This window comes from Phaethon aethereus, assembly GCF_964289735.1.
Source record: "Phaethon aethereus genome assembly, chromosome: 12".
Lineage (NCBI taxonomy): Eukaryota > Metazoa > Chordata > Aves > Phaethontiformes > Phaethontidae > Phaethon > Phaethon aethereus.
Genome location: NC_138588.1, coordinates 6,463,877 through 6,491,061, shown reverse-complemented (window position 1 = coordinate 6,491,061; position 27,185 = coordinate 6,463,877). Strand labels below are relative to the sequence as shown.

At 42.1% G+C, this 27,185-nt stretch overlaps 1 protein-coding gene across 3 annotated transcripts in view; it reads left to right on the top strand.

Annotated features, from left to right (window-relative positions):
- Window positions 1-16,416, top strand: part of MCTP2 (multiple C2 and transmembrane domain containing 2) — a gene marked incomplete at its 3' end in the record, with an annotated part of 103,673 nt that extends 87,257 nt beyond the window's left edge. For all 3 annotated transcript variants that reach the window (XM_082004918.1, XM_082004920.1, XM_082004919.1), the window contains 4 exons: window positions 9,107-9,216; window positions 11,571-11,680; window positions 13,987-14,084; window positions 16,348-16,416. In XM_082004918.1, coding sequence (XP_081861044.1) covers window positions 9,107-9,216; window positions 11,571-11,680; window positions 13,987-14,084; window positions 16,348-16,416 — 387 coding nt within the window. The remainder of the gene's footprint in view (window positions 1-9,106; window positions 9,217-11,570; window positions 11,681-13,986; window positions 14,085-16,347) is intronic.
- Between the last annotated feature and the right edge of the window lie 10,769 nt (window positions 16,417-27,185).

Here is a 27,185-nt window from a genome sequence, read left to right as displayed (position 1 = left end):
CTGAGGTGGAAAAAAAGAAAACTTAAATGTACTAAATAGGTATTTAATCCTCTATTTCCTGTGCTGGGCAACAGATTCATTGCTGCAAAGCCAAAATATTCTAGGTTACATTTACCCTAGATTTTACTCCGGTGACTTTGGTTTTCTCTATAAATACATCTGGGTCACTTAAATATGGGCTGACCATTTTAAAATCAGTATTGCCTCTATCTTCGTTTCATGCACAGTGACTCTTTGAAATGGGGACCTGGTAGAGCTGTCTAAAGCTACCCAATAGACAGTTCCAGCAGGCTTTCTCATCAACACTTTATATCCCAACATTACAGCAATAATAATTCATAACTGCTATTAATTGATATACTAGTGTTATAGGTCTGTGGGATTCTGACACAGAATTACCAGGAGAGAGAATTGCCAGCCACTGCATTTGTCTCATGTCAAGCACTGTGCAGCATTGCCTTAAATTTTTCGTCCTGTCCTGGGTATATCCCCTTTGCATCAGTGATGGACCATACTTGCATTCTGACTTGCATCTTTAAGTACATTAGGTTATTCTGAGTGACTTTTCCAAGTCTGAGGGTGGCCAATGCTCTCTAGGGGAGTGTAAGAAAAATGTAATTTTATGACATTATCTCATGGCAAAGTCAACATTTAAACAGATAACTATACTTTAAAAAGAAGTCTGTGTATTTTTTTTCTCCTCCCTAATACAAGAGCTCCTAAAGTTGAAGTCTGCTAGTTGGGCTGTAGTATACAAGGTCACTGTTTCTGTTTCCTGTCATCAAGCTGTATCAAAATACTCGCACACATAGCCTTTCTGGGTTCTGCTGCATGTTAGACATAACAGACCATGCTTCTGGGAATTGTAACACACCCTCGAAGAGATGAACTGTTTACAAATTATAAATACACAGACGCTTAGTTCAAAAACCCAAGAACAGATTAACTCTCTCCACTTAAATTCTCTGTCTTAAATGACAGGGCTTAATCGCCAACTCCCCCTTTCTTTCCCCCTCTCCCCTCCCCAAATACCAGCATGGAGGACTGTAAAAGATAAGAGAGCTCTGTCCCTTTGGCACAAGCTGTTCGGTGGATGAATGCCTTCTCGGATTCGTGCCATCTTAGACATAGAGTTCAGGCTGCGTCATGTCAGCTCTGGGGACTGTCAGGCTGTCTGAGTAAGGTTTGTTTTGAAATTACATCACTGAATCATCTTTCACCCACCAGTAGAAAGGTATAGACAAGTTACATGAGCTCAGAATGTAAGTTGTCTGATTGTTGACCTTTTATATTTATTTTACTTTTTTCTTTTTTGACAATGACTGTAGAGCTTCAAGAGCAGACGGTTACCCTGTTGAATGAGTGTATCAAAGCACCCGACTGGAAAGAGTCTTGGAGTCTTCTCATCTCCTTGATGCAAGGAGTTTGCATCTCCTTGAAAACAGACAAAACTTAAATTACTACTATTTCCAAATCTAGTAATTGATTCAAAAGAAAATCATAGACAAAACTAAATCACCAACAATTCCTGGTTTTGGTTTGGTTTTTCTGTTTGTTTGTTTCTTGGAGGGTTTCTATCCAGTGGTGGGTCAATGTAGCCCTGGCTGGCTAGTGCGATCTAATAGGGAAGGAGCAGATGACGAAGTGGCTTTTAGCCAAGTTATTTGGCAACTTCCAAGAAACGTTTAGTATCTCACGTCTTGGAAAAAAGAGAATTGGGGAAAAAAATCCCCAAAGAAGAAAAATCCAGTGTTTCTAATGTAGGAAATTCTCTGTCAAAAATAGGTACCAAAAATATACAAAGTTTTACGAGCACAGTTCAAAAAGACTCCAGCCGAACAAATTAAAGTCAAATTCATCCAGTAGCAAACAGCTGACATTTTCCATTTGAGTTAGATTCAGCATGTGGAAACCTTCCGTATGGATCTTATTTGTACGGGTGGATTACGATGAAAATTGCATTAATTTTCTCCACAGTAAAGGTCAGTAATTGAAACATGAACCAAGAGTCTATTGTGTAAGACGCTATATCCCCATACTTAGGAAAGGTCATTCAAGACAATATCATCTCATTGTTTTCTTCCCTGGAAGTATAAATAATTTCATTAGTTTTTCTTTTTCTCTTCAGTACAACAATTGCAATATAATATTTCAACATCTCCTATTAAGATTGCTGGAGAAAGATGATGGTAAAGACTTGAAAACACCCCATGATACACAGGGTATGTTCAGACTAACGAGGAGCACTCACCTTCTCCACAGTTATGGGAAAGATCATGTCCTAAAAAAACCTCTACAAGGTGTGTGTTTGTGTAAGTGTGGCCTCCCTTAAATTGCTGTTCTTTCTTCAGTTGGCTCTTTGTGGCTTCCGTCTCACTGCTTCCCAATGAGTCTGCGCACAGACCGTGAACGCAGTAGTGGTGGAGAAGCCTAAGGGGTGAATTCTGCTACTTGCCTGCGCTATGCTTGGTGCAAAACTGGAGGCTGGGACACTTCTAAGCACACATAATCATCTGGTCGTGCAACCGTCTTGACCAAAGTGTAATACAAGTTTCCAGGTGTCACTTCAGAGAAAATTACAGCTTCTGTAAGTTCTCTCCAAGCTACTTCTTAGCCTGATAAACTTCTGGTTGAGGCAGAGTGCAGGGGTTGCTCTGGTTGTGCTTTTCTCTTTGCTTGGGAGCCCCCACTGTACAAGAAACTGGCAGGTCAGTGGTCTGTTGTTATTTCTTATTTACGCTGCGGCATTGTTTAGAACTACTCTTATCTCTAGGCATCCCATAAACTGGCACAATTCTAGTCCCAGCCTCATGACCCACCCATTCATAGGTTTAGGAGTGATGGGAGAGAGGAGCTGAAAGGAGAGACTTTTAGATACCCTGGGGACTATGGTATGGCTCTCCTCACATAGACAGCTTAGCAGCCCTATGGCAGTTTAAAATTCTCTCTCTTGCCCTGGAGGTAGGTGAGCCAACACTGTAACTTCTCCAAATCTCCAGAGATTAAGTAGCACTAGGCAGGACACTGGACCGAGCACATAAACCTCAGAGTTCTTGTCCCTTAAATATTCCAACTGTTTAAAAAGTTGTTAAAATCTATTTTTTAATTGGCCAGATGTATGAATAGGTGGGTCTCTCTCCTGTACCCCAAGTTGCTAAATATAATTACCTAGATTATAGATGATGATCCAGTAGTTTAAATCTAGTCACCATGTGATTTTTCTTGGGTTTCATGTATTTCTAGGAGAAAGCACTTACGTTGACCAAAGTTGTTTTCTTTTCCCTCCCCTTTTTTTAAATCAAAGATGTCTGGTGACTTTTTATCTCCATTCAGGCTTCTTTCTTGTTGCTTGTTCCTCACCTGAATGGTGTTTTATTCTGTTGTGACTACTAGTATTGCTCTAAGACTTGTAGCAATGCCACCAGACTTTGGGTTACTTTACATCCCTATGCAAACATGAACAAGTACAGAAAATGCCTCTTAAACCTCCCTGCATTTCGTGCCTGTGCAGGGCAGAGCAACAGAATTATGACCTAAACCTCTCCACATAATATTTTCTTGCGTTGGGCTTAGGAGACTCTTGCTGGTCCTCTGTGCACAGATGGAATTTGTCTACTGTAAGCAGAGAAAGTGTAAGCATTGCTGAACGAGTCGTGAAGTGGTCATCATATGCCTTTTAGCCAGTGGTGCCCCAGTCTTAGCTGTAGGATGATGTGCCCCGCTTTTAAAATGTGTCCTTTTAAGGCCGATGGTGCTCTCCTTCATATCAGTCTGAAGTAATTCTATTGGCTCTGGTGGAATTATTCCAGATTTCACACCTTTTTAACTGAGAGCATAAATTGACCTGTATGTGTTGCATTTCCTCTATTTGGTAATTATTTCAAGTACACTCAGATTCGCTAAATTTCCACAGCCAGACAGGCACATTTGCAGCATGGTGTTAATAAACAAAAAGATCCCGTGATGCACAGTTTCGGGACTGCACGAGGCAATCGCTCAGAGTTTGGCAGCCGTCCTCTCTGGGTACGCGTCCTCCTGAAGCGCCGCGCAGCCCTCCCCGACACGCAGCAGGCATTGCGGCACGGGGCACGACAGTGACTCCGCGAGGCAGATTGCTGGGATCGTTTCAGCCGCCTTTGGCTCCCACGGAAGGCAGGATCCAGTTCAAGGTTGCTGTGGTGACTATTTTCAAAGCTCTGCCTGGAATTCATTTTAGCTACCAAGAGACTGTCTGTCACTCCATGGCTACCACCTCCCACAAGAGCTTCATTCTGCTGCTAGACTGAAGCTGTTAGTGAACGGTTCCCTGCAGACAATAGAGGCCAGTGGACTACTGCTCATGTCCAATAAAAGCTTTTTGGTTTCAGAAGTTCTTCATCTGCGAGTATTTTGGCCTTAAGATGTTGCTTGGCACAGGTTTTGCTGGACACCGCTAAGACTGGTGTTCTGTAGTCTAGCACAGAGCAAGTTGCAACTGAAATCCAACTTTGGCTAAGTCTGCTTTTCTCTAAGTAATGACAGCATGTATTTTTTAAAAAAACCCAGAATAATAGCGGAGCAAAAAAGCATACAAGCCTGAACTTTTTTCCTTTCTTTCCCCTTTCCATCAATCTTGTTTGTTGCTGCTACACTGGGGAATTTGTCTGGTACGTTGGATAAGTCCTGGTAAAACATTGCCCTAGTGTGCTTGTAGCAGCAGTGGCATGGGACAGCTTCTGTAAAAAACCTAATCCTGAAAGATAGGCCAGCCCAGGTCTAGGCAGACTAACTCTTTGAATTCCTGAAGATAGTCAAGATTTTCATTCCTGACTTAGTTTCCTCCATCCTGTTTTCTTCCCCCTTTTGCATTAATCCTTATTTATTTTTTCTCCTTCCCTTTTCCTCATCCTTGCCCCCTCAGCTTTATATATTGAGTTTCCCTTGGCATGCCAAAAATCTGCTGATGAATACCATTTGTTTGAAAGTAGCATGCAAGATTTCTTTTTGTGTGAGTTTTTTATATGAATTCCAAGTAAGCAAGTATTTAGAATTTGCTTGTGACTTCAAACCTTAGTTTTTCAGTTGTGTGCATACGATATTTGCAGTATGCATCAGAAATACACTTGGAGAACAACATTAAAAATTGTCTATGCATTTAGAGTGTTGCTTATTGGTTTGGGGGTATCCAAAGGATACAGGATGTTTCCAGAGGAAAAGTATCTGGAGGACGGACTTAAAAAATAGGGAATAGCTTGTTGTAAAGACGAAAGCTATTAATCACTGAAGCAAATGATCACAAGAAGTAGATGAATTCTGCTATCCAAGCTTTCAATTCAGTAACGGATGCTTTGCTAGAGCAGAAGCAGTAGCTGGTGTTGTTTGGACTTTGTTGCAGGGCAGATGACTGATAACTTTTGCCTTCAGTCTCTTCCTCCGTAGGTCTTACAATTTCCCCTTGCAAGCCCAGCTTTGACAACCGCAGCTCGTGCACTGTGAGTTGCCGTGGTAGTGCTGGAGACGTCCCCTCCTGGCCTGCCCCATATTTCACACACTCTTAAACTCTTCGGCGTTGGAAGTACCTCAATTTTGCAGTCGCGTTAACAGTTTCTTTTGCAACTGTCCCTGAATGTCTGGGAGCCGCAGAACATCGTAGGGAAGGGAAGGAAGGTAACAGAGCTGTAGTAACTCTTTAAGTGTATTTACATGTCCTGTTTATTAGCTGTTATATAGTTCAGAAATAGAAAAATCTAGAAGCACCTTTCAGTCAGTATGGAAGAAATTTGGTATCTTCATTTACAAGTTTAAGTTGATGTCCAATAACTGGACACAAAAGGCTTAATTTCTGAATTTGCTGGGTGTTGTGGTTTTTGGTTGGTGTTTTTTTTTCCCCTGACATGGGTAATCTTTTGTAAAACCCCTTTTGTGTTTTTGTTCAGGCTTGAACTTTTGTTCATGTAGAAATGAAGGTTTCTTAAATCAGGATATGCAAGGAAGATTTGAAGTAACACACTGATTATATAATTAATTCTCAGTTGTAAATTCATTTTGATGGAGTTAATTCTTTCCCAGAGGCTGAAGACTAGTTTTGATCCACCCACAGTGCTGTAATCAGCTAAGAAATAAAGAAGGAAAAGACCTTGAAGGAAGGGAAGTTTCATGACTGGTTTTAGGAAAAAATGCCAGAAACAGGCAGGATATTTTATTTTTAATTCAAGCAAAAGCTTCTGAGCTATGATTCTGAACCATGGGTATCCAAATCCTGTTTTCAAGCGGCATAATATATTGAGTCCAAAAGAAATCAGAAAGGAATGATATCTGAGGAGGACAGAGAAAAATTATCTGGGTGGTGGGACCTTGCACAGATGGGAAAGTGTGTTTAGTGGAAGATGTGTTTAGGATTATTTTTTACATCTTCCATAAATATGGTAACATTCAAATATAGCTTTCTGTATGACAGTTGCCCATTTATTAATAGATATGGACCAACGACTCTCATCTTGATGGACTACGAATTCTCTTACTTCTTCCAAGAATGTTGTGTGAGGTGCCGACTTCAGAAAGCACGAACAGCACTCCAAAACCTAAATAATTTGGAAAATCCCATTTGTTGTACTTCATTTGTTTCTCTCTTGCTTAACCAGGGACCTAATCATCCTGTAGACGTGTTTAGACTGCAGCTTTCCAGAACAAAACAATAATAACAAAGACAAAATGTTGTCAAATTTCCAGGATTTTCAAATGATTCTGCACACATATTGCAGTACATACTACGAGGGCAGTTGCTAGTCTATTTTACTCTAATAACTGATTTAATTTACAAAGCTTTCTAATCCCAGTCTGTCTCTGCCTTTCCCTTGGTTGGGCATATTTTGTATTATGAATTGAAAACACTAACGTGTAGGGGTGATTTCAGCAGCGTGCCAGGTAAAAATATGCATGTAACTACTATATCCTAGGGACTGGCAGGTTTCTGTTTTCTCAGCCTGCTTGGTGGCTGCAGCAGAAGTTCTGTTGTATTGGTTAAACTGCATCATCGCCGCGTTTCTAAGCTCAGTCGAAGATGTGTAAATGAAGTCGGCATGATGCAGATAGAGCTGACAGATGATCTTCCTTGCAGCTCTGGGTAGCAAGAGTGGGCTTGCCCTGGAATATCGCTTTAGATAAAGCGGTTTCTTTACTCCTCTGAATTTGGACAGAATGAAATTCCCACTGGCTGGTTCTCTGTGAACTGCTCCCCAACTTCTGCTTCCAACTTTGGTGCAAAAAAAGTCAACTATGGCTAAGGAATCACTATACCATTCTAGCGAATAAATAGTTAAATATAATCTTAATATGTAATTTACATTTAAGCTTAACAAGGTTATAACTGGAGTTGTGTGAAAATGACTTCTTGGTGCTATTTTCACATAAACTGACTATTTATTTATTTTGTTCTGGGGTTATTTCACACCCCAAGGGTTTCATTTTCGTTGGTTGTTTTATTAATGTAAAAATACTCATTTTCACACCCAAATGTGTGATTTTTTAAAAATGCTGCTTCTATTCATTGTGCACTAACTTGCAACCTAAAGGCAAATATTCAGATGTCTGGAGCTTGATAATTCTGTAGTGGTTTTGGCTGGCTTTTTAAACTCAGAAATTATTGTGAAGAGAAATGGGCAGTAAGTAATTCAAAGGGTTACAAGGGCTGTACTCTCATGTCTGCCTCTTAGCATCCAAGGATGGTTCATGTTTTATTCCAGCACACAACAATGTAGTGCCGAGGCCGGTCTCAGATGCATGCAAACCCTCTCACAGCATGGGAGTGCCAAAAGGCTGTAGCAATGACGCTTCGCCTCTCTGGCCCAGTGTGACTTTAAGTAGCCTCTGACCCTCTCTCCTGCGTGGAGGAATAATGTGGGTTCACAACACAGAGGCAGAAGTGCATGATCCGAGTGTCTCCAGCCTTTGCTTATTCCCACCCATCCTTTCCCCTGCCCTGGCTGGTGAGGACCACGGAGAACGTGGATGCAACTTGTGTTTTACCAGCATCTCCCCTCTCAGTGTCTCTCTGGACATCGACTGGTTAAAACACAACTTAAAATGACTTTTTTTCCTAAATTGGGCTGATTTTGGAGAGTCTAAATGTGATGTAAAATCAGTGTCCAGGGCTCTGCATTTTGTAATAAGTGAATGTTTTGCTGATTTCTTGCTAGAATATCTGCAACCACACCAATTTGCATGCCTGTATGTGTGTTAGATTGCCGACAAAGAAATGCTGAATGCTGATAATTGTATACTGATTTCCAAGGCTGATTTAAGTAATTTTGGTTTTTAATTCATTCTGTGCTTCCTTTTTATTTCTGCACATGTGTAGTAATGCCCTGTAATGTTGTTGCCTAAAATAAGCAGAAAGAAGTTGTGAGATGGCTGCTGTAAAAGGAAAATGACATTTTTCCTTTGATTTCCCCCCCCCCCCCCCCCCCCAGTAAAAGAATAGGTCTCTGTATACAGAATGTTCAAAAAAATGTTGCATTCACTATCTTGCTGCTAATTTATATACAGAAAACAGCATGGCTGTTGGGAGCCTACAAAGCCCAGAAAAGTGATATTCAGAAATTCCATACAATACAATATGTATTATACAGCATACAATATTCTCGTTCTTGAGAAGCACTGAGCACCCAGCACTCCCCTACAGGTCAACTGGACTCAAGGGTGCTCAGCATCTCTTCTGGTTTGGCATTCAGCTGGGCTCTTCAGCGAAAGCCTGATTTGGGATCCTGTGGTCGATTTGCAATCATAGCATCACAGAATAGTTTGGGTTGGAAGGGACCTTTAAGGGTCACCTAGTCCAATCCCCCTGCAATGAGCAGGGACATCTTCAACTAGATCAGCTTGCCCAGAGCTGATTTGTGTTAGAAGATGTAGAAACCTCTGCCCACGTGCTGAGGAAAAAACCGACAATATAGGGAGCTACGTGTCTTCATGTTAATTGTATGTGATAAACCCAGGGTGTGTATTCTCTCCTTCCTTCAGTGTTATACTTGAGTTCATGGATGCATCAGCAGTACTGGGGATCTTATTTTCTTGACATGAACATGTTAGCAAATACTGAATGTATAAAGTTTGTTTTTTTTTTTGTTAGGAATCTGAGAAAAAGGGGTTAATTGACAGAATACACATGGTCCAAGAGATCATTATAGCCGTTCAAAGCATCCTAGAAGAAATAGCATCATTTGGAGAGAGAATTAAGAAGTAAGTGATAAATATTTCTTGCTTAGCCATGATTTACAATGAAGCAGAGCCAGGAGGATTAAGGTGGAGTGAATTTCTTGCTCCAAAAATGACTTCAACGGGCAGCAGGAGAGCCTGACCAGTCCTATCCCCATTCCTTATTCTTATGGAGTCCTTTATTCCAAAAACCTTTCCAAGGCATAGAGAAGAGAAGCCATGTGCTCTGCTGATGTAGCTCTCACATTCACCCATTTGCCCAGATTTCTGGTCTGGTCTTGTCTGTAATGGGGTAGGGAGTCATGATGCCACATAAGGGAAATATTGCTTGAAGATGTGGACACAGAACTATCAGGCATTTCTTTTAATTCCTTCATGGAAAATAGGTAGGAATTGATGGTTGGTGTCGCCTTTCCCACACCCTCCCTGCCCTGGTTACAAGGGATACCGGTCACTTACTTCTCTGCCCAACGCATTGATGGTCCCCTCTCTTTACCATTTTGAGCTGTCTGCTTCCTGCTGGTGCCATGAAGAAGCCCCAAGGGGGTTTTCTGGGTCTCATTGCGAGGGGAGGAGGGAAGGGAGGTAGGGTATTCCTGACCTTACACAGGAGGGAGGTGAAGAGCCTAAAAAAAAAAAATCCCACACACAAACTTTTATAACCCAATCTTTATGGGGTTTAATTGACCCACATTGTTTTCTGTTTTGAACACAAAGTGATGGTTTGTGATCAAGCCACTCTAATGAGGCTCTGGGTTCAAGCTAAAAATACAGCAAACGCATGTGCTGTGGTTCCATGCCGGACACGCCAGCTGGGGTGGAAGTGGCCCAAAGATGTATTCCAGTCTATGAACAGGGCACTGTTCTGCCCAGCTGCATGGCAGGAAGACTCAGAGTGCTTAAACACTATTAATTCATGTATTCATTTTTGGTAACAATGGTCTTAAAGAACACATTGGGTATTAATGTGGATGCCCGATGTAATTCCAGAAGAATTCCATTGTAACTCAACAGTAATGTACCATTAAAAAATTGCCACCAAAGTTTTTCTGTAAGTGACAGACTGAATTGTGCTACAGTTTCCTTCTGTCACTCTGGTTATACAATCACAGGGAGTTTTAACAGTTTAACTGAATTGAGGTGTTTTGCTTTTTTTTTTTTTACTTAAGCTACATTGATTGATAATGATGGGTCCTCTCCCACCTATCTTTACTTAATGTTTAATACGTCTATTGAAGCTTAAAAGTAATTCTTTTAATGTCCTATTAATTTTATCTGTCAAGGGAAGTTCATCTTATTTTATAGCCTGATAAGCGGTCCACGTTGATTATTTCTTCTTCCTACTCCCCGTCATCATGATGTGATGAAGTTAGCAGGCAGATTGTATGAAACGGAGATGCCCAGATCCATAATTTTACCTATGAATTAATTGGCATTCATGTAGGCCAAGTATCTCAATGTTTGGTGCATGCTGTAGAGATGTATCTTACAAGGACACAGGGGGTCAAAGTAACTTCAAGGGTGTGTTAGCAAAAGCTGCTCACCTTAAGCCCGTCGTGGGCTTACAGATGAGTGGTCTGAGTGAAAGTCCTGTTTTGTGCTACAGCACTGCAAAAGTCTGAATGACTGTGGTGACTGAGTCTCCTGAGAGTGCTCCCCTTGGGACATTGGTGGTGCGCAGAAGCTTGGGTTGCTGCTAGCATACTATAGTTTACCCAAGAGAGCCTCCTATATGCAATGTAGTAAGAAATTGTTGAAAACATAGTGAAATAAAAGCAAAGATATCAGTAATGAGACAATTATATAGAATGTTAATCCCTAATACTATACAGAGAAATGACTTTAACTGCTCTTTTAAGGTTTAACATCAGTCATAATTAATCCATTCCAAGTTATTGGCAGGGTTGAGTCTGGCTACCTGCCACATTTGAGTTGTGCACTGACACACATCCCATGTCATCTCCATTGTGGCCCAGTGGAACCAGCTCAGATGGCTTGCACCTGTGGCATGGCCTCATCTCCAGATCAGATCTGCCCATGAATAATGGAGAGCTGACTGATGAGCAGAGACGGGTAACAAGTGTGACACGTATAAGAAGGAACAAAACCAACTCACTACATGCCTAACAACTCCATTGAGCCCCCCAGAGACTATCTTCTCTTTCCTTATCGTATCTGCCTCTCAGATATCTCCCTTAATCCATTGTAGCTTCCAGATGCAGGAATCTGCTTATCCACCTTCCAAAGGGTCTGCAATTTACAGTGCATTCGAATGCAGCGAGCACTGCAGAGAGGCCATTAAATTATTGTTGGGTAGCAGAGTACAAGCAGGGTCTGAGAGCAGAAACCTTGAGAAGGATTATTGTTTTTCTCTACAGCACATTCAACTGGACGGTGCCTTTCCTCTCTGTCCTGGCCTGCTTGGTCCTGGCAGCAGCAACAGTTATTTTATATTTTATACCACTGAGGTACATTGTTTTAATCTGGGGTAAGTACTCCACCACAACCCATTTGCATGTAATAAAATATATATCTACAGAATTAAATCAAACAAGCTTTAAATGACCTGTTACACTGACATTCAAGTGCTGTTGCTTAGAGGTGAATAAATATGCTATGAAGTTCTTAAAATTACCATTTTTGCCCCCCTGGGTGATCCAATGATCTGCTTTTCTTAGGATTCTTTATAAGTTTCCAACAGCACTACAAGAAGAGCATTAGCCTAGATAAGCTACTTTCAATATTATTATTATTATTCTGCAGGGGAGTAATTAGCTTCCTGGTGCTGGAGCCTCCCAGTTGGGAAATGGTAGGGAGTGGACAAGATGTGTTTTGAAGAGCTGGACCACGGAATCCTGGACCCCAGGAGCCTTTTGGATCTTAACTCCCTGCAATCAGGAGAGGCAGTGTGCCTAGTACCCCATGGTCAAACGGGAGGCACTGAGTATCTCTTTGTGTCAGGGGTAGGAAAGGATTTGTACGGAGGTGCATCATGAAGTAAAAGAGGAGCTTTTACAAGTGAAAGCTTTTCCTGGCGGTGGTACGAAGAAGAGTGAGACGGTCTTTCACAAAAGGAGATGGCATTCCGGCTGCTGAAGATTTTCTTTATCTCAAAATGGCCTTCCATCTTATTTGGGGTGATATCTTTTATCTCAGCCTTGAGGTAAAATGGTTGAGAACACAGTGCAGGTCATGCTCACTGAACTCCTGAAGCTCAGCCTCGGTGTGGCCATGGGCTGTAGGAAGCCCCCATCACCCTTCCAGGTCTGAGCCGTCTGCTGCTGTCTTGGCTCTCCTGGATGCAGGAAAGGAAGGGAATGAGAAGGTGTCAGAACAAAAAGCCACTCTTAGGCAAAAAATAAATGGAAAAAAAAAAAAAGGATTAAATCAAACAAAAGAAAGGGCAAAAGGGAGGGAGAGAAATTGCTAGGACTAAAAAGTTCAGTAACAAAATATTGTTCTGGTATGGAAGACATGGTGAGTACACGAAAACTATACATCCGTTCAACATCATCTAGACTGACAGGGCCTTCAAATATGATACATGTTAAACAACTACCCTGTGGCAAGGCCTCGAAAGACCTTATGGTATTTTCTGTTTTTTAAAAATCAGGTACACAGAAAACTGTGTTGGCATTTTGCTACGAGTATATGGCTTAAAAGCTGAATCTCAGATGTGAAGCAGGTACATTTCACAGAGAGAAGAAGGTTGGAGCAGCCATCACATCTGAAATCACTTTCAGGGAAACTACGATGAGATTTTGGACAGGGGCGTGATGAAGTTGTATGCTGTGTTATGATTCTCAGAAGCCACTGGCATTTGAATTTTTTTGCTATTTTTTAAAATGGGTTAGCTGATTTTCTTCGCCTCATGATCTTCTACCACACCTTTACGTAGCCACACTGCTAGTTGCTGTTTCTCAGTGGGAAGTGGTGGCAGTAGGTGTTAAGTGGCTGCACTGGCACAAGGGGAGAGCTGGGAAGGGTGCTCAGGTCTCTCGCTTTCTCGTCCTGGTTCACACAATAGATACGGTGCTTGCTGAGGGCTTCTCATCACTTGCTTTCCTCAAAGGGAACAGAAGACCTCATGAGCTCCACAGTAATATGAACACTACACTCCCATGGATCTTCTCTCCAGGCTAGGGACCACCTACAGCAGCTGAAGCATAACTGAGTCCATGGGGGCTGGTTGTGCTGTTGCTGCAGTTAGTAAGCCAAATTATTCACCCGAAGATCAAAATAAAGTAAAGTTTGCGATAAGTTTTTACAGTTTCCTACAGCATCATAATATGGCCAACTCGTCAAATCTGGTTCTGTAAAGAAAGCATAAGCTATGAGATGTGATGGGGAAGGGAAGCTTTCATTTTCAGAAGAAATGGAAGGAAAAAAGTCTTTGTCCTGCCCAATTATTTTCAGAGCCCTCCAGTTGCCCAGGCAAGAGGAGGGGGAGTTTCTTTGGCCACGTAGGACAGTCTCTACTGCAGATTTGTGTTTTCCCCACAATATCCCCCGGAACGAATGCATGTTGCAATCGCTTTTGGCCACGTTGCTGACAACAGATGATTCCCAAAGTAGAGAAATACCTTTATAAATAATGCTCTCTACTTCCTCCAAGAGGCACTTGTGAATGATTCCCCATGACAGGGAACATGTGCACGGCTTTAAGTCTGAGGCACTGTTTTCACACTAATTTTTACTTGTGAATTCCTCTTCCCTTTTTTGCCTTGCCTGAACAATTTAAGAGAGGGGGAATAGAAAGGGGTTATATGATTTTGTTTGCCTTTTTTTTCCTAGGTATAAATAAATTTACTAAGAAGCTTAGAAATCCCTACGCCATCGACAATAATGAGCTACTAGATTTCCTCTCCAGGGTACCATCTGATGTTCAAAAGGTAGGTAATGAATGGCCACCGCCAACTGAGGCAACAAGCGGCACTGGGTGTTCTACTTGGGGAATAGGATGCCAGTGCACTTTTGAATAACGGAGATAAGGAATCGGGGAAAATCCACAAAGACAAGTGGGGGAGGGTTTTAGAAGAGCGGGGAGCCAAAATCCTTTGTCAGAAGGATAAAATGATTGCAGAAAAATTATCCTGAAAAGACCTACTTAAAAATGATCTGGAAAATCACTCAGCGTGGTTACTGAACTATGGTTTCCGTCACCTTTGTGCTCTGGTATTTGTACGAAGGGAAGAGGAAAATAGTCTTTTTGATAGAGATAACTATCCAAAAGGATTTACTGAATTCTGCCTTTTCTCAAGATGGAGTTGGGGGCATTATTTCCGTGACTTTGTGCTAGCTGTGAGGTTTTTTCATATCAGCCGTCCCTCAAAGTTTTGCCGCCCCACCCACCTTGAACTTCAGTCCTCCCTTGGACCGTGCTCCGCTTGTCTTTTTCTTTAGGGAAAGCCTTGAGTTGTGCATAAAATACTCCGCAGTTGATCAGATCAATCTTCTACCATTATGGAATTATAACTTTTAATCTAACCAGAATCTATCCTTCCTCAATTTCAGTCAAGTCTCGTTTCTTTTCATATTTCTTATAAACAACAACACTGTTTTCAGTAATCTCGCCTATCTTCCTGGAAATTATTTGAACAATAAGTCCTTTAGAATGTCAAGATCTGTTTATTTCTCTTGGAGGAAGGAAAATAGTCTTGCTGGGTAATGAAGCCGCATGATATAAAGGATTCTTTCTTTTGTTTTAATCAACTGGAATCTGTGTCCTCAGGCCCTGATCCCGATGCCCTGGATCCCGCTAACATTGTACCTTCCTCTGTGAATTGTGGTACTTTCACAGTGAGGTGCGGCTCACTCTGAATAAGGGGATCACAATCTTGCCAATAGTGACTTTACTCTGTTGGAGACAAAAAAAAATTGCCCACATGCAGCGTCGGGGCATCTGGTAGAAACAAGGTTGGAAAAGGCTTCTGGTGATATTTATTTCAAGTTGCCACCAGATTGATTGGTAGCAGCATTAATAAATTGAGAGAAATCTCACCGTAGACTGGTGGGAGGAAAAAAGCTAAACAGAAATGATCAGAGACATGAAGCTTCACTGTATTTTTATTTTTTGTCATCGCTCTTGTAGAGGTTGCTGGATTTGCAGTGATAGTTTGCATATGCCCTTTTAATGTTTAAAGATAAGCTGCTTTTCTATTTATACCTTATTTAACATTCACATTTATAACATTTCTTTGAGTGGTTTCTATCATTTGGGGATCCTTTGAGCTCAGAGGAAAATGATAACCGTTTTCTATGAGCGGGAAGTGATAAAAGTTCCTAGGAGGGGACAAACCTCAGAGTTTTCCACTAGTGCTAAATACAGTGAGCCTGTGTGACAGCCACACGCTCTAGTGAAAAGTCACCCACGGCAGCTCCGAAGCCCATGTGCTTCATCTTATGTGCTATCAATGCACCACCGTTTCACTGTGGTATCACAATGAGTTAGAAATTACTTCTGTCTGTACGTTAGCTCTTTACAGCCCACGTGTTGGCCAAAAGACAGAGGAGGAGTGAAAAAGATGGCATGTTCAGCAAAAGTTTCCTGTGATTTTAATGGGAATACTTTTCTGTAGCACAACAGACAATTTGGAGATTACACCAACTTTGTCAGTTCATCACACATGTTTTAACCATTATGTTGTATATGAAATTGTTTTGAAAAGTGGAGGCAGCTTTGTCCAGGTTCTATTTGGGAAAATATTTTCCTCTTTTGAAATGATTAAATATGTCAGCATCCCAAGGTCTGTGTATGGTTTTGACAACTGTCATCTTACTGCGTATTGGGATCCACTTGAATTGAAACTCCTGAGAGAAGTTTATTAAACTTATAGGTTAATGCCAGAAAGATAAGAAAAACAACTCCCAAACCAAAACAAACCCAAAAGATCTAGCCTACATGGCTGAAATCAGGTAAAACCCCATGTATCTCATTAGAAAAATCTGCTTTTAATATTTTCGTTTCAAGAAATGATGCATGACTTCTCAAATCCTTCCTGCAATTAATCCCCCATGTTCCTGTGTTTAGAAAATGATTCATTACTTTTGAACCTTCCTTAGTTTCCCTTGGTTTGTCCTCAGGGAGCCATTAACACACACTGTAGTGAGCTAGAGTTACCTAACTGCAGACGTCATGTCTATTTGTTTTTACAGGTGCAGCACGCTGAATTGAAACCATACAGCAGCTCCAGCCCCGTTAGGAAGAAGTGGAGCGCGCTATAGGATGCAGCGCGATTTTGGAATGCAGCATCTCCCTCCATACCCCCAGCGCGCGCACATGTGCTTCCCCCGTCCCCTCCTTGCTTCAGAACAACACTATAATCACTGCCACAGACTTTTTTTTTTGAAGACTTGGTTTTTGCTACACACCTACCTTGGGTTGTCTTTTTTTGGGTTGTCTTTTCAGCATGGAGTCGTAGCCCAAAAAAGAGCAAGGTGGAACATATGAACTAGTTTGTGGGGTGGGGAGGAGAATGGGAGAGGATGGTGCAACTGCACAGTTTTATTTCTTTTTTTTACCCCCTTCCATTACAGAGGCAAGGCTGGATGTGGCAGCAGTCCCTGTTTTATGTAGGGAGAGATAATTCCGCTTAGTGTAGCAGATCAGCTGAGCTGGTGTAAGGAGATGCTCTCAACCAGTTTTTAACATACCCAACAGATTTACATTAAGATATGAAAGCTATTCTTTTCTGAGTTAAATCACTGTGCCTAGAAAGGTTTAAGCTCTGAATTAACGAGTCTTTGATACCCATCTTCTGTTCAAGCAGTGTACGTTTTAAGAAGTTTTTTATCATAATTAGCAGAAAGAGCTAGGAGCTCCAACAGTATCTCAATATTTCATCCAGCACTTGTGGGTTTTTCTGTTTCCTTTGTGTTTTGGTTTTTTTTTGTTTCTGTTTTTAAAGCCCATCCTGTGGTTAACTCTTTGGATACTGTAATCATCAGAGATCCATTGCTGGCAATGGATGCATGAGAACCTTCTGCCATGAAAGGATTAGGAGACTGTAGAAAAGCCTAACTCACTGACCTGAAAAGACTCTGTTGACTTGCCTTTTATAATTCCATCTCATCAGATATTTTCAGCACAGCTGTTGTTTTCCTGTCTAAATCCAGAGGGGTCAACACGACAGGTCCAAGAGAAAAAACACTTTATAGTCTTAAAGAAACAAGTGCTTGTACAGAAAAAGAGCACGCTGCCCAAAGACGTGGTTGTGCAATAGTGTGCAGACTGTGGTCCACCACTGATGTCTCAGTGTCTTTCCTGGTGGTTCGCAAGGAGAGGATCAGAAAGTGAAGTCATGTGGAAGCTGAGCAATGAAGAGACAGAAGGACAGACCCCGTTTTCTGTTCTGAGGAGAATGGGATTTCTTGCTTACCAATCTTTTAGCTATTGTGCTTTATAAAATTCAGATAACCAGCATTATCCATGTTGTTTGACTGGGGAAACTGAAACGCAGAATCATACGTAAACCTGCTTAATTTTGGTGAGTGCGTAGCACTTGGTCCTTTAGGTGCTGTAGGATGTCGTGGGAGCGACTTGCCACCACAAGAAGTCATTGGTAACACGAGAGCTGGAGTTGCTTCTTGTGATTCCCAGATGAGGGTTACCACCAGCATCCCCTGGGGTAGTTGGCAGTACCAACAAATAGAGAATTCCAAGAGACGGGTTTCTTTTTAACAGAAGACGACTTTGGAAGTCATCTAATTAAAGGTAAAACAGGTAAAACGCTGCTTATAGATCGGTGATCCAATGGAGTTGCGCTGTGTTCTTCAGTAAGGCGATCTTGTGGGCCTGTTGCATGAATTTGAAGAAGGAAAACTAACACCAGAGTATCTTCCACTGGATTATTAGCCAGATCCAGTGATTTTTTTCAAGAAGTCTGTTTTTCAAAGTAACAAGCCCCACTGTGCTTTTGAATAAGGAGGGGCACAATTTCATAGGCTTGATTGGATAAAGAATCTATTTTGTTCATGCAAAGCTGTGTGTAGCTGCAAATGGAAAGGCAGAAGAAAGATTATCCTGGTTTAAAAAGCCACAAAAATGTCTTTTTGTGTGCGCGTGTGCTTGTGTACCGTGCATATACAGAGTTGTGTGTAAAGAAGAGTATATGTATAATGTATTTATAGGCAAGTGTGTGTGGGAAAAATGGGTGAATATACAGATTTTAAAAGTTTGAAAATGTTTATGAAAAATGCCAAAGATTCTAGAGCTTATCATCTTGCGTCTGTTCTTCTTCATTTTGTATCTTTCCCGGCATGTGTCTCTGGCTGAGCCAGATCTCTGCATGATTTGATTTACTTCAAGTTAATGAAGCTGGTTGGAAAGAGTCTTGTAGAAATTATAAAATCTCCAGTAAATCTCCTTCTTGTACATACAATAGATGTCCATGGACCCCTTTTGTTAAACCAGTCTCTCAATCTTCTCTGTAAACAATGCCTCATTGTCTCCCTTTAAACTGTCATCTGGTTTATCATACTGTAGTCTTGTCATTTTGTAAGGACCAAAGTCAGACATATTTAAGCAGGCATGTGAGATCTGATTGTTGATTTGAGTGAAAACTTTCACCTGAAGGAAAAACTGTTTATTTATTCAGAAGTTGGGACTGATACTTTAATAGGCTTTTTCCTATAGATTTTTCCACATGGAACTGATTTCTGTTCAGAAGACAGGGTGTTGTCTTTTTTTTTTTTAGATATGTTTTGTTTCAGAATAATTTGTATTAGATTGTTATGCTGGAGACATACCAAATGAAGGTGTTTGGATGGTCCAGTACCTATATATATGTTATAATGAGCTCTTCGTTTTGATAAATGTTGTTTGAAATGCAATAAACATTTGAGGTTAAGCTGATGCTTTTAATTTATCTGGATTAAGAGAAATGTTTCCCCTTCTTTACAAAATGCTTACTGTGCTATAATGTTTAGTATCTGACTAGGTAAGCGGGTACGCTGTTTGACAGTGCAGTGTAACAACTGACACCGGAGGTTACTTGAAATGGAGACTGTGCTGCAGCAGGAGATGAGGTAAAGCCTTTCCCCACCTGCTTACAACTATTTAATGGGATTTCCTAGGCACTACCTAAAGGGAAGGAGGGTTATGTGCTTTTACTGCACATTCTTTATTCAGATTTTTCATTTGCTTCTTAAAGCAAGAGTATTAGTTGATACATATATCTGTGTGTCCATTTGTCCATGCAAATTATCAGTTTTTACCCTGTTATATTCAATGTATAGTATAGAAATTATAAACTTACATTTTTAATTTTAGGTAGTCATTTCAGTGCAACAGTGTGTACATTTGCAGTCTAAATTCTCTAAGACGAGAAGGCATTCAGAAATTTAAATCTAACTATGGGTCTTTTGGTTGACTCTGGATTACAGAATCATGGAGATACTGGAATATGATTTAAACATGGCTGCTAACTGTACGGTGTGTAAATAACTGGATTTGACACGTATGTGCAAATGCAATATGTACTCATGTTTGCCCAAACATAAGCTGCTGCTGAAGGTTGGTTTCTTGGATCGTCATGAATAGGGCTGAGGACTCAGCTCCCCTATGGATCACTGTCAGTAAAACTCAGTCACTGAAACGCACCTTGTGGAAAGCAAGCAAACAACTGAATAAAGCAAAGTCGGTGGAAATGTCACGCACCTTTTCTTTTTTTCTGCTTGCAAAGGTCCGATTTTAACCTTCAGCCGTAGCTGTTCCTCCCTCTGCTTCCCCCTCAGTCTTCTCCCAAACCACCCAGAGAGCGATGGAGAGCTCAGGCTCTGCCCTGCTGACCTGGGGCTCCCACCGGCGAGCGCTGCCCAGCAGACCAGCCACCCTGCACCCCTTTCCCTGGGAAAAGGAAAGTACTTGTCCCCTAGAAATTAGACTGGCTGCTGCCAATTCCCTGCCTGGGGTAAGAGTACTAACCACTCCCTGAATTGGGCTGTCCCCCTAGAAAACAGAGACTTGCCATTTAATTTCCTGTGCTCTACATGGGGCTACGTTTTATTTTATTTTTTTAATTTGGAGGGCCTGATCCTGTAGGCATTACCACAAGTGTAACTGGAATTATTTTCCGATCAGACCACTAGGTTCACACCAGGAAGGAATCTGGTGGCTCTGATGTGTTAAGAAAAAAATCGACAAAATACGTTTTAATCAAACCTTAACATTTAGATTCTCTGTCCTTTAAACTAAGCTGATAGTTTGGGAAATGTTAGCTTTGACTTTAGAGACTATGGCATGTGTTAGAAGTGAATCCTGTTCTGACTTAATATTGTACGTGTATTTTATCTGTAAAGCTACATGTGTCAGGGCCCTGGTGCATCTACCCCTTCAAATCACACGGGGACATGATAAGAATATCTGCTCTTTAGCATCCTTAAAGTTAGCAACTCGGAAGGAAGCTGAGATACTACAAATGATTGTTAATCTGCTGTATTGCAGATGGAGTGTTTTAATCATTCTCAAATTGGGGTAAGCTGAGCCAGGTGAAATTCCATCATTTTGGGACAAAGTATCTGCCTGAAAATTTATCAGTGTGGAAGACCTTCAGCAGCAACAGTAATTATATAGTTCAAGGAATATGTGAGCAAAAGATATGTTTCTGATTAATGTAAATATTCACAAACACTTGGAAATAACGTTGGAGTGAAAAAATAGCTTCTTGAGATTATAGCAACTTCAATCTACTTTTCTCTGTGATGCTTTGACTTAAAACAATGCAGCATTTCAAGAGAATTTAGAAGGTCATTTTGTTTTGAATAAAAGATGTGCTCTTCTGACATGAATCATGGAACTGAGCATGGGGAAGCAGGAGGTGGCATTCAGGTCTCCGTGTTTGCAACAGCAGCAGCACCTGGGCGGGCATGAGTTCAAGTTCTCAGCGTGGCTTTAACCTGAGGGCTGGTGATTCTTGTTAAATTTTACGTGAAGGAAACTTGCCAACCGGTTCCTGCATGTTGGATTGAACACCTGCAATTTCCCTCTTGGCTGCACAAGATGATATGCCTCTTACAGGGGAAGAAAGTAAGAGCTGGAAGACATGCTGGTGTAAACTTCATTTGTGCTGATGTCCTAGTGCAACCAGCCTTCTGACCTCTTGAGGACTTCCTTGCAGAAGGAAGGTAGGATAGGCTCATAGACCGGGCACATACATCTGGTTCTGGGTCTTCCAGGGCTGACCATGGTCAGATTTAGATCATCAACGGATTGTGCCTTGCAGTAGTGCTCACTGGCTGCTAGAATGGCTCCGTGAAGCCATGTGCTCACAGCTAGTGCATTTAAAGAGAGGCCTTCAGCCCATGAAGGAAGGATAAGGCACTGGACTTCAAAGATTTGAGGGCTAGATGGGTGGGTATGAGTGGGGAACCTGTGCTAGGGACTGCTTCCCTGAGAAATCTGGGGCTGCTTTAGCTGGGGATTTCTCCTCTATGCCTGACTTGTTGTGATGAAATTTCTATTGGATAAATGAAGAATTTTTCTGACCTTGATCTCTGCATTTTTGGTAAGTTACTCTTATGACTGAGACAAATATTAAATGTTTAACTTTCATATAGCAACTGGAGATGATAAAACCTAAAGACTTGGGACTTACGCTTTCAAATACATGGTCAGCTTAGACTCTCTTTCCGTCCCAAAGGCATGTGGGCATAAAATGGTGCTGGATCCAAACTCCTTCAGAGAAATACGAAGTCTGCTTACCAGTGTTGTTGCAGTGATTTTGAAGACGATGGCAAATACTTCAGTTGCATCCTCAGTAGGGTTAAGTGAATAAAAGGAGGGTTCTCTTAGTGACACTACCCTTTATTCCTACTATTTTTTTTTAAGGAGATCACCTGAAAAAAAGCAAAAGAAAATACATTATTTTTATTTCTTGAGGAAGTATTTGCTGCTACTTCTATTCCAGCTACTGTATGTGGACGATGGGATTTAACTGCTTCTAAGGTCCTGAGTCTGTCCATAGCAAAACCATATATTATTCACATGCTCAGTACTGCCACCTCCCAAAGTAGAGTAAATATCTTGTCTTCAAGTGGAGATGCACAGTGGAAAGAGCATATGTTCCTATAGACAAAAAAAGATTGTTAGATTCGTTGACTTGTGTGCTAAATTTTGCTTTGATCATGGCTGTCTCATTTCTCCCTCCACCTTCTGTCTGCCTGTGGTCGGCTCACTCCGCAGAGTGAGTATCTCAAGCAGCACAGCAGCTACAGCCTTAGAAGAAGGAGTGGGGGGGGGGGAAGATTTCCTCCATCTCTGGCAATAGACGACTTTACTGAAAGTCAATGCCATTCCCTTGCATTTATCACTGCCACTCTTGCTCTGCATATTTTTGGTATTCGCCATGCATTGTTAGCAGTGATTGTCATGTAATTAAATCACTGCTCATCACAAGAGCCTATTTTTATGCTGAGATAAGCATCAGAAGTCTGCTGCAGCATCCCCCAGATCAATAAAGATGTTCCCTGTAGGATTACAAATAGTCTGGGGTTGTACAGGGCACTAGAATTAATTAGGAATGATTTCTCTTTTTCTTTCTTCTTTCAATACATTTTTAATTGTTTATCCATTTTCGATGGGCTTGTTTTTAACCCTACCATGATGGCCTAGATGCTTCTGTTCAGACCTTTTGAGTATGATATGATATCAATTTGGGCAATACCATTTGCTGTAAGCAGACACTATTATCCTCATTTTTCCATAGTCATGTGCCGACCATTGCTTCAAAATATGTTTCTGAATTTGCATCTCAGACTTTTTTCACTTGGGATTAGAGTTAAATGGGTTTATGAAGTTGTTGAACTTAGAGATCCAAATACCTTCAGTATAACCTTCAGGTGCTATCCTGACAGTTTTGGCATTTTGATCGGAGGACCAGAGGGCAACTGGAGAAACTTGAGCCACTTACTGAGGAAGCCTTTGTCCAAGGTTGCAGAGAAAGTCTGTGGCAAAAAAAACCCAAAGGACTAACGCCTTGGATTGCTGTGGTTTATACTTTCCTATTCTCAGCTGTCCACTTTCCTTTGCCTTGCCTTTAAATTTTCTCCTACTTATGTGCCAAGCTGGTTTTCTCATTCTCCAGGGGGCATTGATCCAACATCAGCGTCTGCTGCTCCTCCCTGTCTGTGACCTGTCCTACTCCACAGGGAAGTCCAAGATTAGCAACAGTCCCGTGTCAGAGTCCTGTGGAAAGAAGTGTGTGCAGACCTCAGGAAGCCCTTCAAGACCCATTGTTTGCTGTAGAGGTAAGAGCAGGTAAAAGTTGGAACAGATTATGAAGGGTATTCAGAAGAGCTCTTTAACAAGAGGCTAACGAGAACAAAGTCAGCTAAGGTATGTGGGAGCAGGGTAAACTAGAAACACAGTGTTGAAATTCATAGGATCACAGAATCTTTAGGTTGGAAAGGACTTTTGAAGGTCATCTAGTCCAACCCCCCTGCAGTGAGCAAGGACATCATCAAGTAAACTAAGTTGCTCAGAGCCCCATCCAACCTGACCTTGAATGTTTCCAGAGTTGGGGCATCTGCCACTTCTCTGGGCAACCTGTGCCAGTACTGGGTATGTGAATAGGGGCTGTGGACCATCTGTGTAGGACACTACAGTGAGACAGAAGTTTCTGGAGAGTTTCCAAAAACAGAGTAATGGTGTCCACAAATGGATGAGGCATAGGGAAGGTGATGGTCTTCATTTTTGCTGCTTTTCAGTCAAGCAGTTGAGTGCTATGTTCTTCTCATCCAGCATCATCAAAAATGGAAATGGTTTCTTCAGCTGCGCTGGAGGGGAGTGTTTGCTTTCTTGAAGGCTCAGGGAAAAAGTAAATTCCTTTTAGGGAACAGAAGCAGTGTCAGGATTCCTGTAGGGAAATATGGTCACTTCTCTACATGAAAAAGAAATTAACAGTTGTGTTTTGCACTTCCATTGATGTATTAAAGTGTTGTTCTTCATGAGCTGCACCTGAAGTGCACTAGTCAAATGCCTGTTGAGCTCAAGGGCTTTGGATCAGTCTGGCTACCTCTATAAAAGGAATAAATAGTGGTCAAATTTGCTGCTGAAAAACTAGGTGCACCTAATGCAGAGAGGATTGTGCTGCCCTGGAAGAGCTATCCTAAATGTAACATGATGCTGCCTGGAAATGATTCTTCTAATTGGGTCATGCCCACTGCCAAATGAGGGAGGAGCAGTAAATGCTGCTGTAAGCAGCTCTCATCTGATTGTGGATGCTCTGTTTGTGTCGGCTTGGAGGAGAGGGCTGGAGCTTACGCACTGCCCTCATTCCATCCACCTTACTGCTTCACAGGAGTGAAGATTAATTGGCCCTCAGTTAGTGGCCAGCCCTGATGACATTATGCCAGGATATTCCCATTTTCTGAAGAGCAGAAAAACCATGCCTTGATTCAGTGGCAAAGAATTGGGCCGCAGCTGTCCTTCATAAGAGGGACCTTCAAGAGCTTCAAGGTAGTGCAAAGATGTTGGTTTGGGTGTAGCTTCATCCAAAGGCAGTGGTAGGACCTGCTACAGCCAAGAGATTAAATACTTTAATTTAGACCTGTTGGGATACAAGACCACGTGAACCTGTTTCCTGCCTTCTGCTCGCATCACAGACCAGCAGATTTCTCTCTGTAGGTGGTGAGGTTTTGGGGAGCACAAAACTCAGCAGATCCCCCGGCTGCCTCGGGTAGCCTGGGGTTGTGAAAGCAAGTGTTGCACTGTTCAGCTCCTGCCAAAAGTTGACCGTGCCCAGAGGGGATGTGATGCCAGCTCCTGCCGGCTAGCCAAACCCATCTGCCCAGGATTTGCATGTGGCAGCACAGGAGAAGAAGCGCTGGCAGCCCCTTGAACATGTCTGGGTTAAAAGCTTGCTGTGAACCCTCTGAATGAGCCTCTTCTCGTATAATCAGCAAGGGGGGAGCCGCTGCACAGCTCAAATCCTGCAAATGTGGCATGTTTGCTCCCCTACTGCAGTGCTGTGCAAAGTTAGTAGAAAGGACTGCATCTTTCTAGCTTGTGCCAGCAGAGCCCTGGCGATTTCAGCACTTGGTCCTCGCCTACCACTGTATGGCAGAAAATTCAAGCTCGCTGCTTTTCCAGTTGTCTCCTCCCTCCTTCCTGGGAAGGGGCTCTGAGGGATTTTGTTTGTCCCCTGGAGCTCGGCAGAGCTGCTGCTCACCAGAGGCAGCCCCAGGAGGGCAGTGCACAAACATGCTCAGAAAGTGAGGAGTTTGGGGATGCGAGTGGGATTTCTGCAACTTTTCTATTGCACTTGCATAGTGTTAGTATTTTTTACATGGAATTTCTTTCCAAATAGTTATTTTCCATTTTCTCATATGTCCAGTCTTTTCCATCATCATGGTGTGACTTGGATTAAGGTAATTTGGAACAGGGAGACTCCTCCTATAAAATATGTTTGCCCCAGAAATTTTTGCCAGAAATAATTCTTCCCATTACTAGCCTTTAAGGTCAGTTTGCTTCCACCAGCCTTCCTAATAATTGTTATTATCAGTATTATTATCATTATAGTTCAAGTGTATATAAGATAAATTTAGTCTTGTTATACATTTTGATTGAACGCTGGTTTGGAGAGGTTGGCATTCATACCACTTCAAAATGTGCAGTGTTACAGAAAACTGGAATACCAAACCAAAGGGGAAGTATACGGAGATTTTCAGTGGACAGTTGCCTTAAATACATCGGGCACCACCCCAGTCCTGCTGAAGTCAATACAACCTTCCCATTGCTTTGAAATTAGCCCTGGACAGCATTGCTGGGTAGTCACCTCCATGGCCTATGCCCTTTGCAGTTGCGTGGTTGTCTCATAGATAATTTGCAAATTGTCCGTGGATCATGTGTACAAATGTGTCTGGTATGGTGCTAATTTACTGGCAAGGTCCGGGTACACAGATCCAACACGCTGCTCAAGGGGAGCTTCAACCATGCCCAGCAGCCGGTTTAGAGGTTTGATTTCTACGCAGCATGTCACGGATAGCTGACGGATGGGCTCAGCCTCCCCTTCGCATGTGTTTAGAGATCTCCAGCCAGGCCAGGATATGCCATGGTGGTATGACCATGGTGGGGAGAGCATCAGAAATATTTCCGTAAAAATAACCTCTCCACGCCCCCCAAAATTTATCTAGTTCATGGGCGTTATAAAACCCTCGTTCATGGCTACAGGACGTGGCTGGAGATTATCTGTCCCATGTTCCGGCTGGGTTTATTTTGGGGTGGTCAGAAAGGAAATCCCGGTGCAGAGGCGGGTGGAACATTTTTGTTGAACTGATGTGAAAGTCAAAAAAACCCCTGGCCGTTTGGAAGGGTTTGAACTCTTAGCATAGGGTTCTGGGAGATGGATGAATGGTCAGAGAGGAGATGATGGGAGGGTCAAAGGTCCAATGGCATAACTCATCACTGCGAGAAGTCCCTATCTCACAGTGAAAGTGTAAGAACTGGCTGGCAGCAGCGTGACCCATAGCAGCCAATTCATCAGAAGGATTTCCCGTCTGAATATGCAGATGTGTGCACAATTATTTTACCTATCTCCGCAAACAGTCCATGTCCCCGCACGCTTAAATAAATCTTGGCGCTGTCCCTTTCAGAAGGCATTTCAGGTTCAGCCTGGTGGCCTGCATCCTGCATAGTTTTGTTCAGCAGAGTCCTTGCAAACAGCCCGTCTCCTCTTCCCTTTCCGCTTCCCCTTCCTCCTCCTCCCATCCCACCGCAATCGCTGCTGCCCAGACCCATCCTTCACTCTCACAAAACTGATTTCTGTTTATGGAGCAGCTGGCAGCAGCAAAGCTCGAGCACTGAGCGATGACTAAGAAACAAACCCACTTTTCCCTTAGCTGTCAGGAGCCTTTAGAAATAACACCCTCCTCTGAGGAAGTCAGAATAGCAACAGGAAAATAAGTAAAACCTATTATAAAACAGTTGTCCAAGAACTTGGGCACGGCGCGGGGTAGAGATCAATATGCTGTGAAGGTTAAATCTATTTTCACACTGT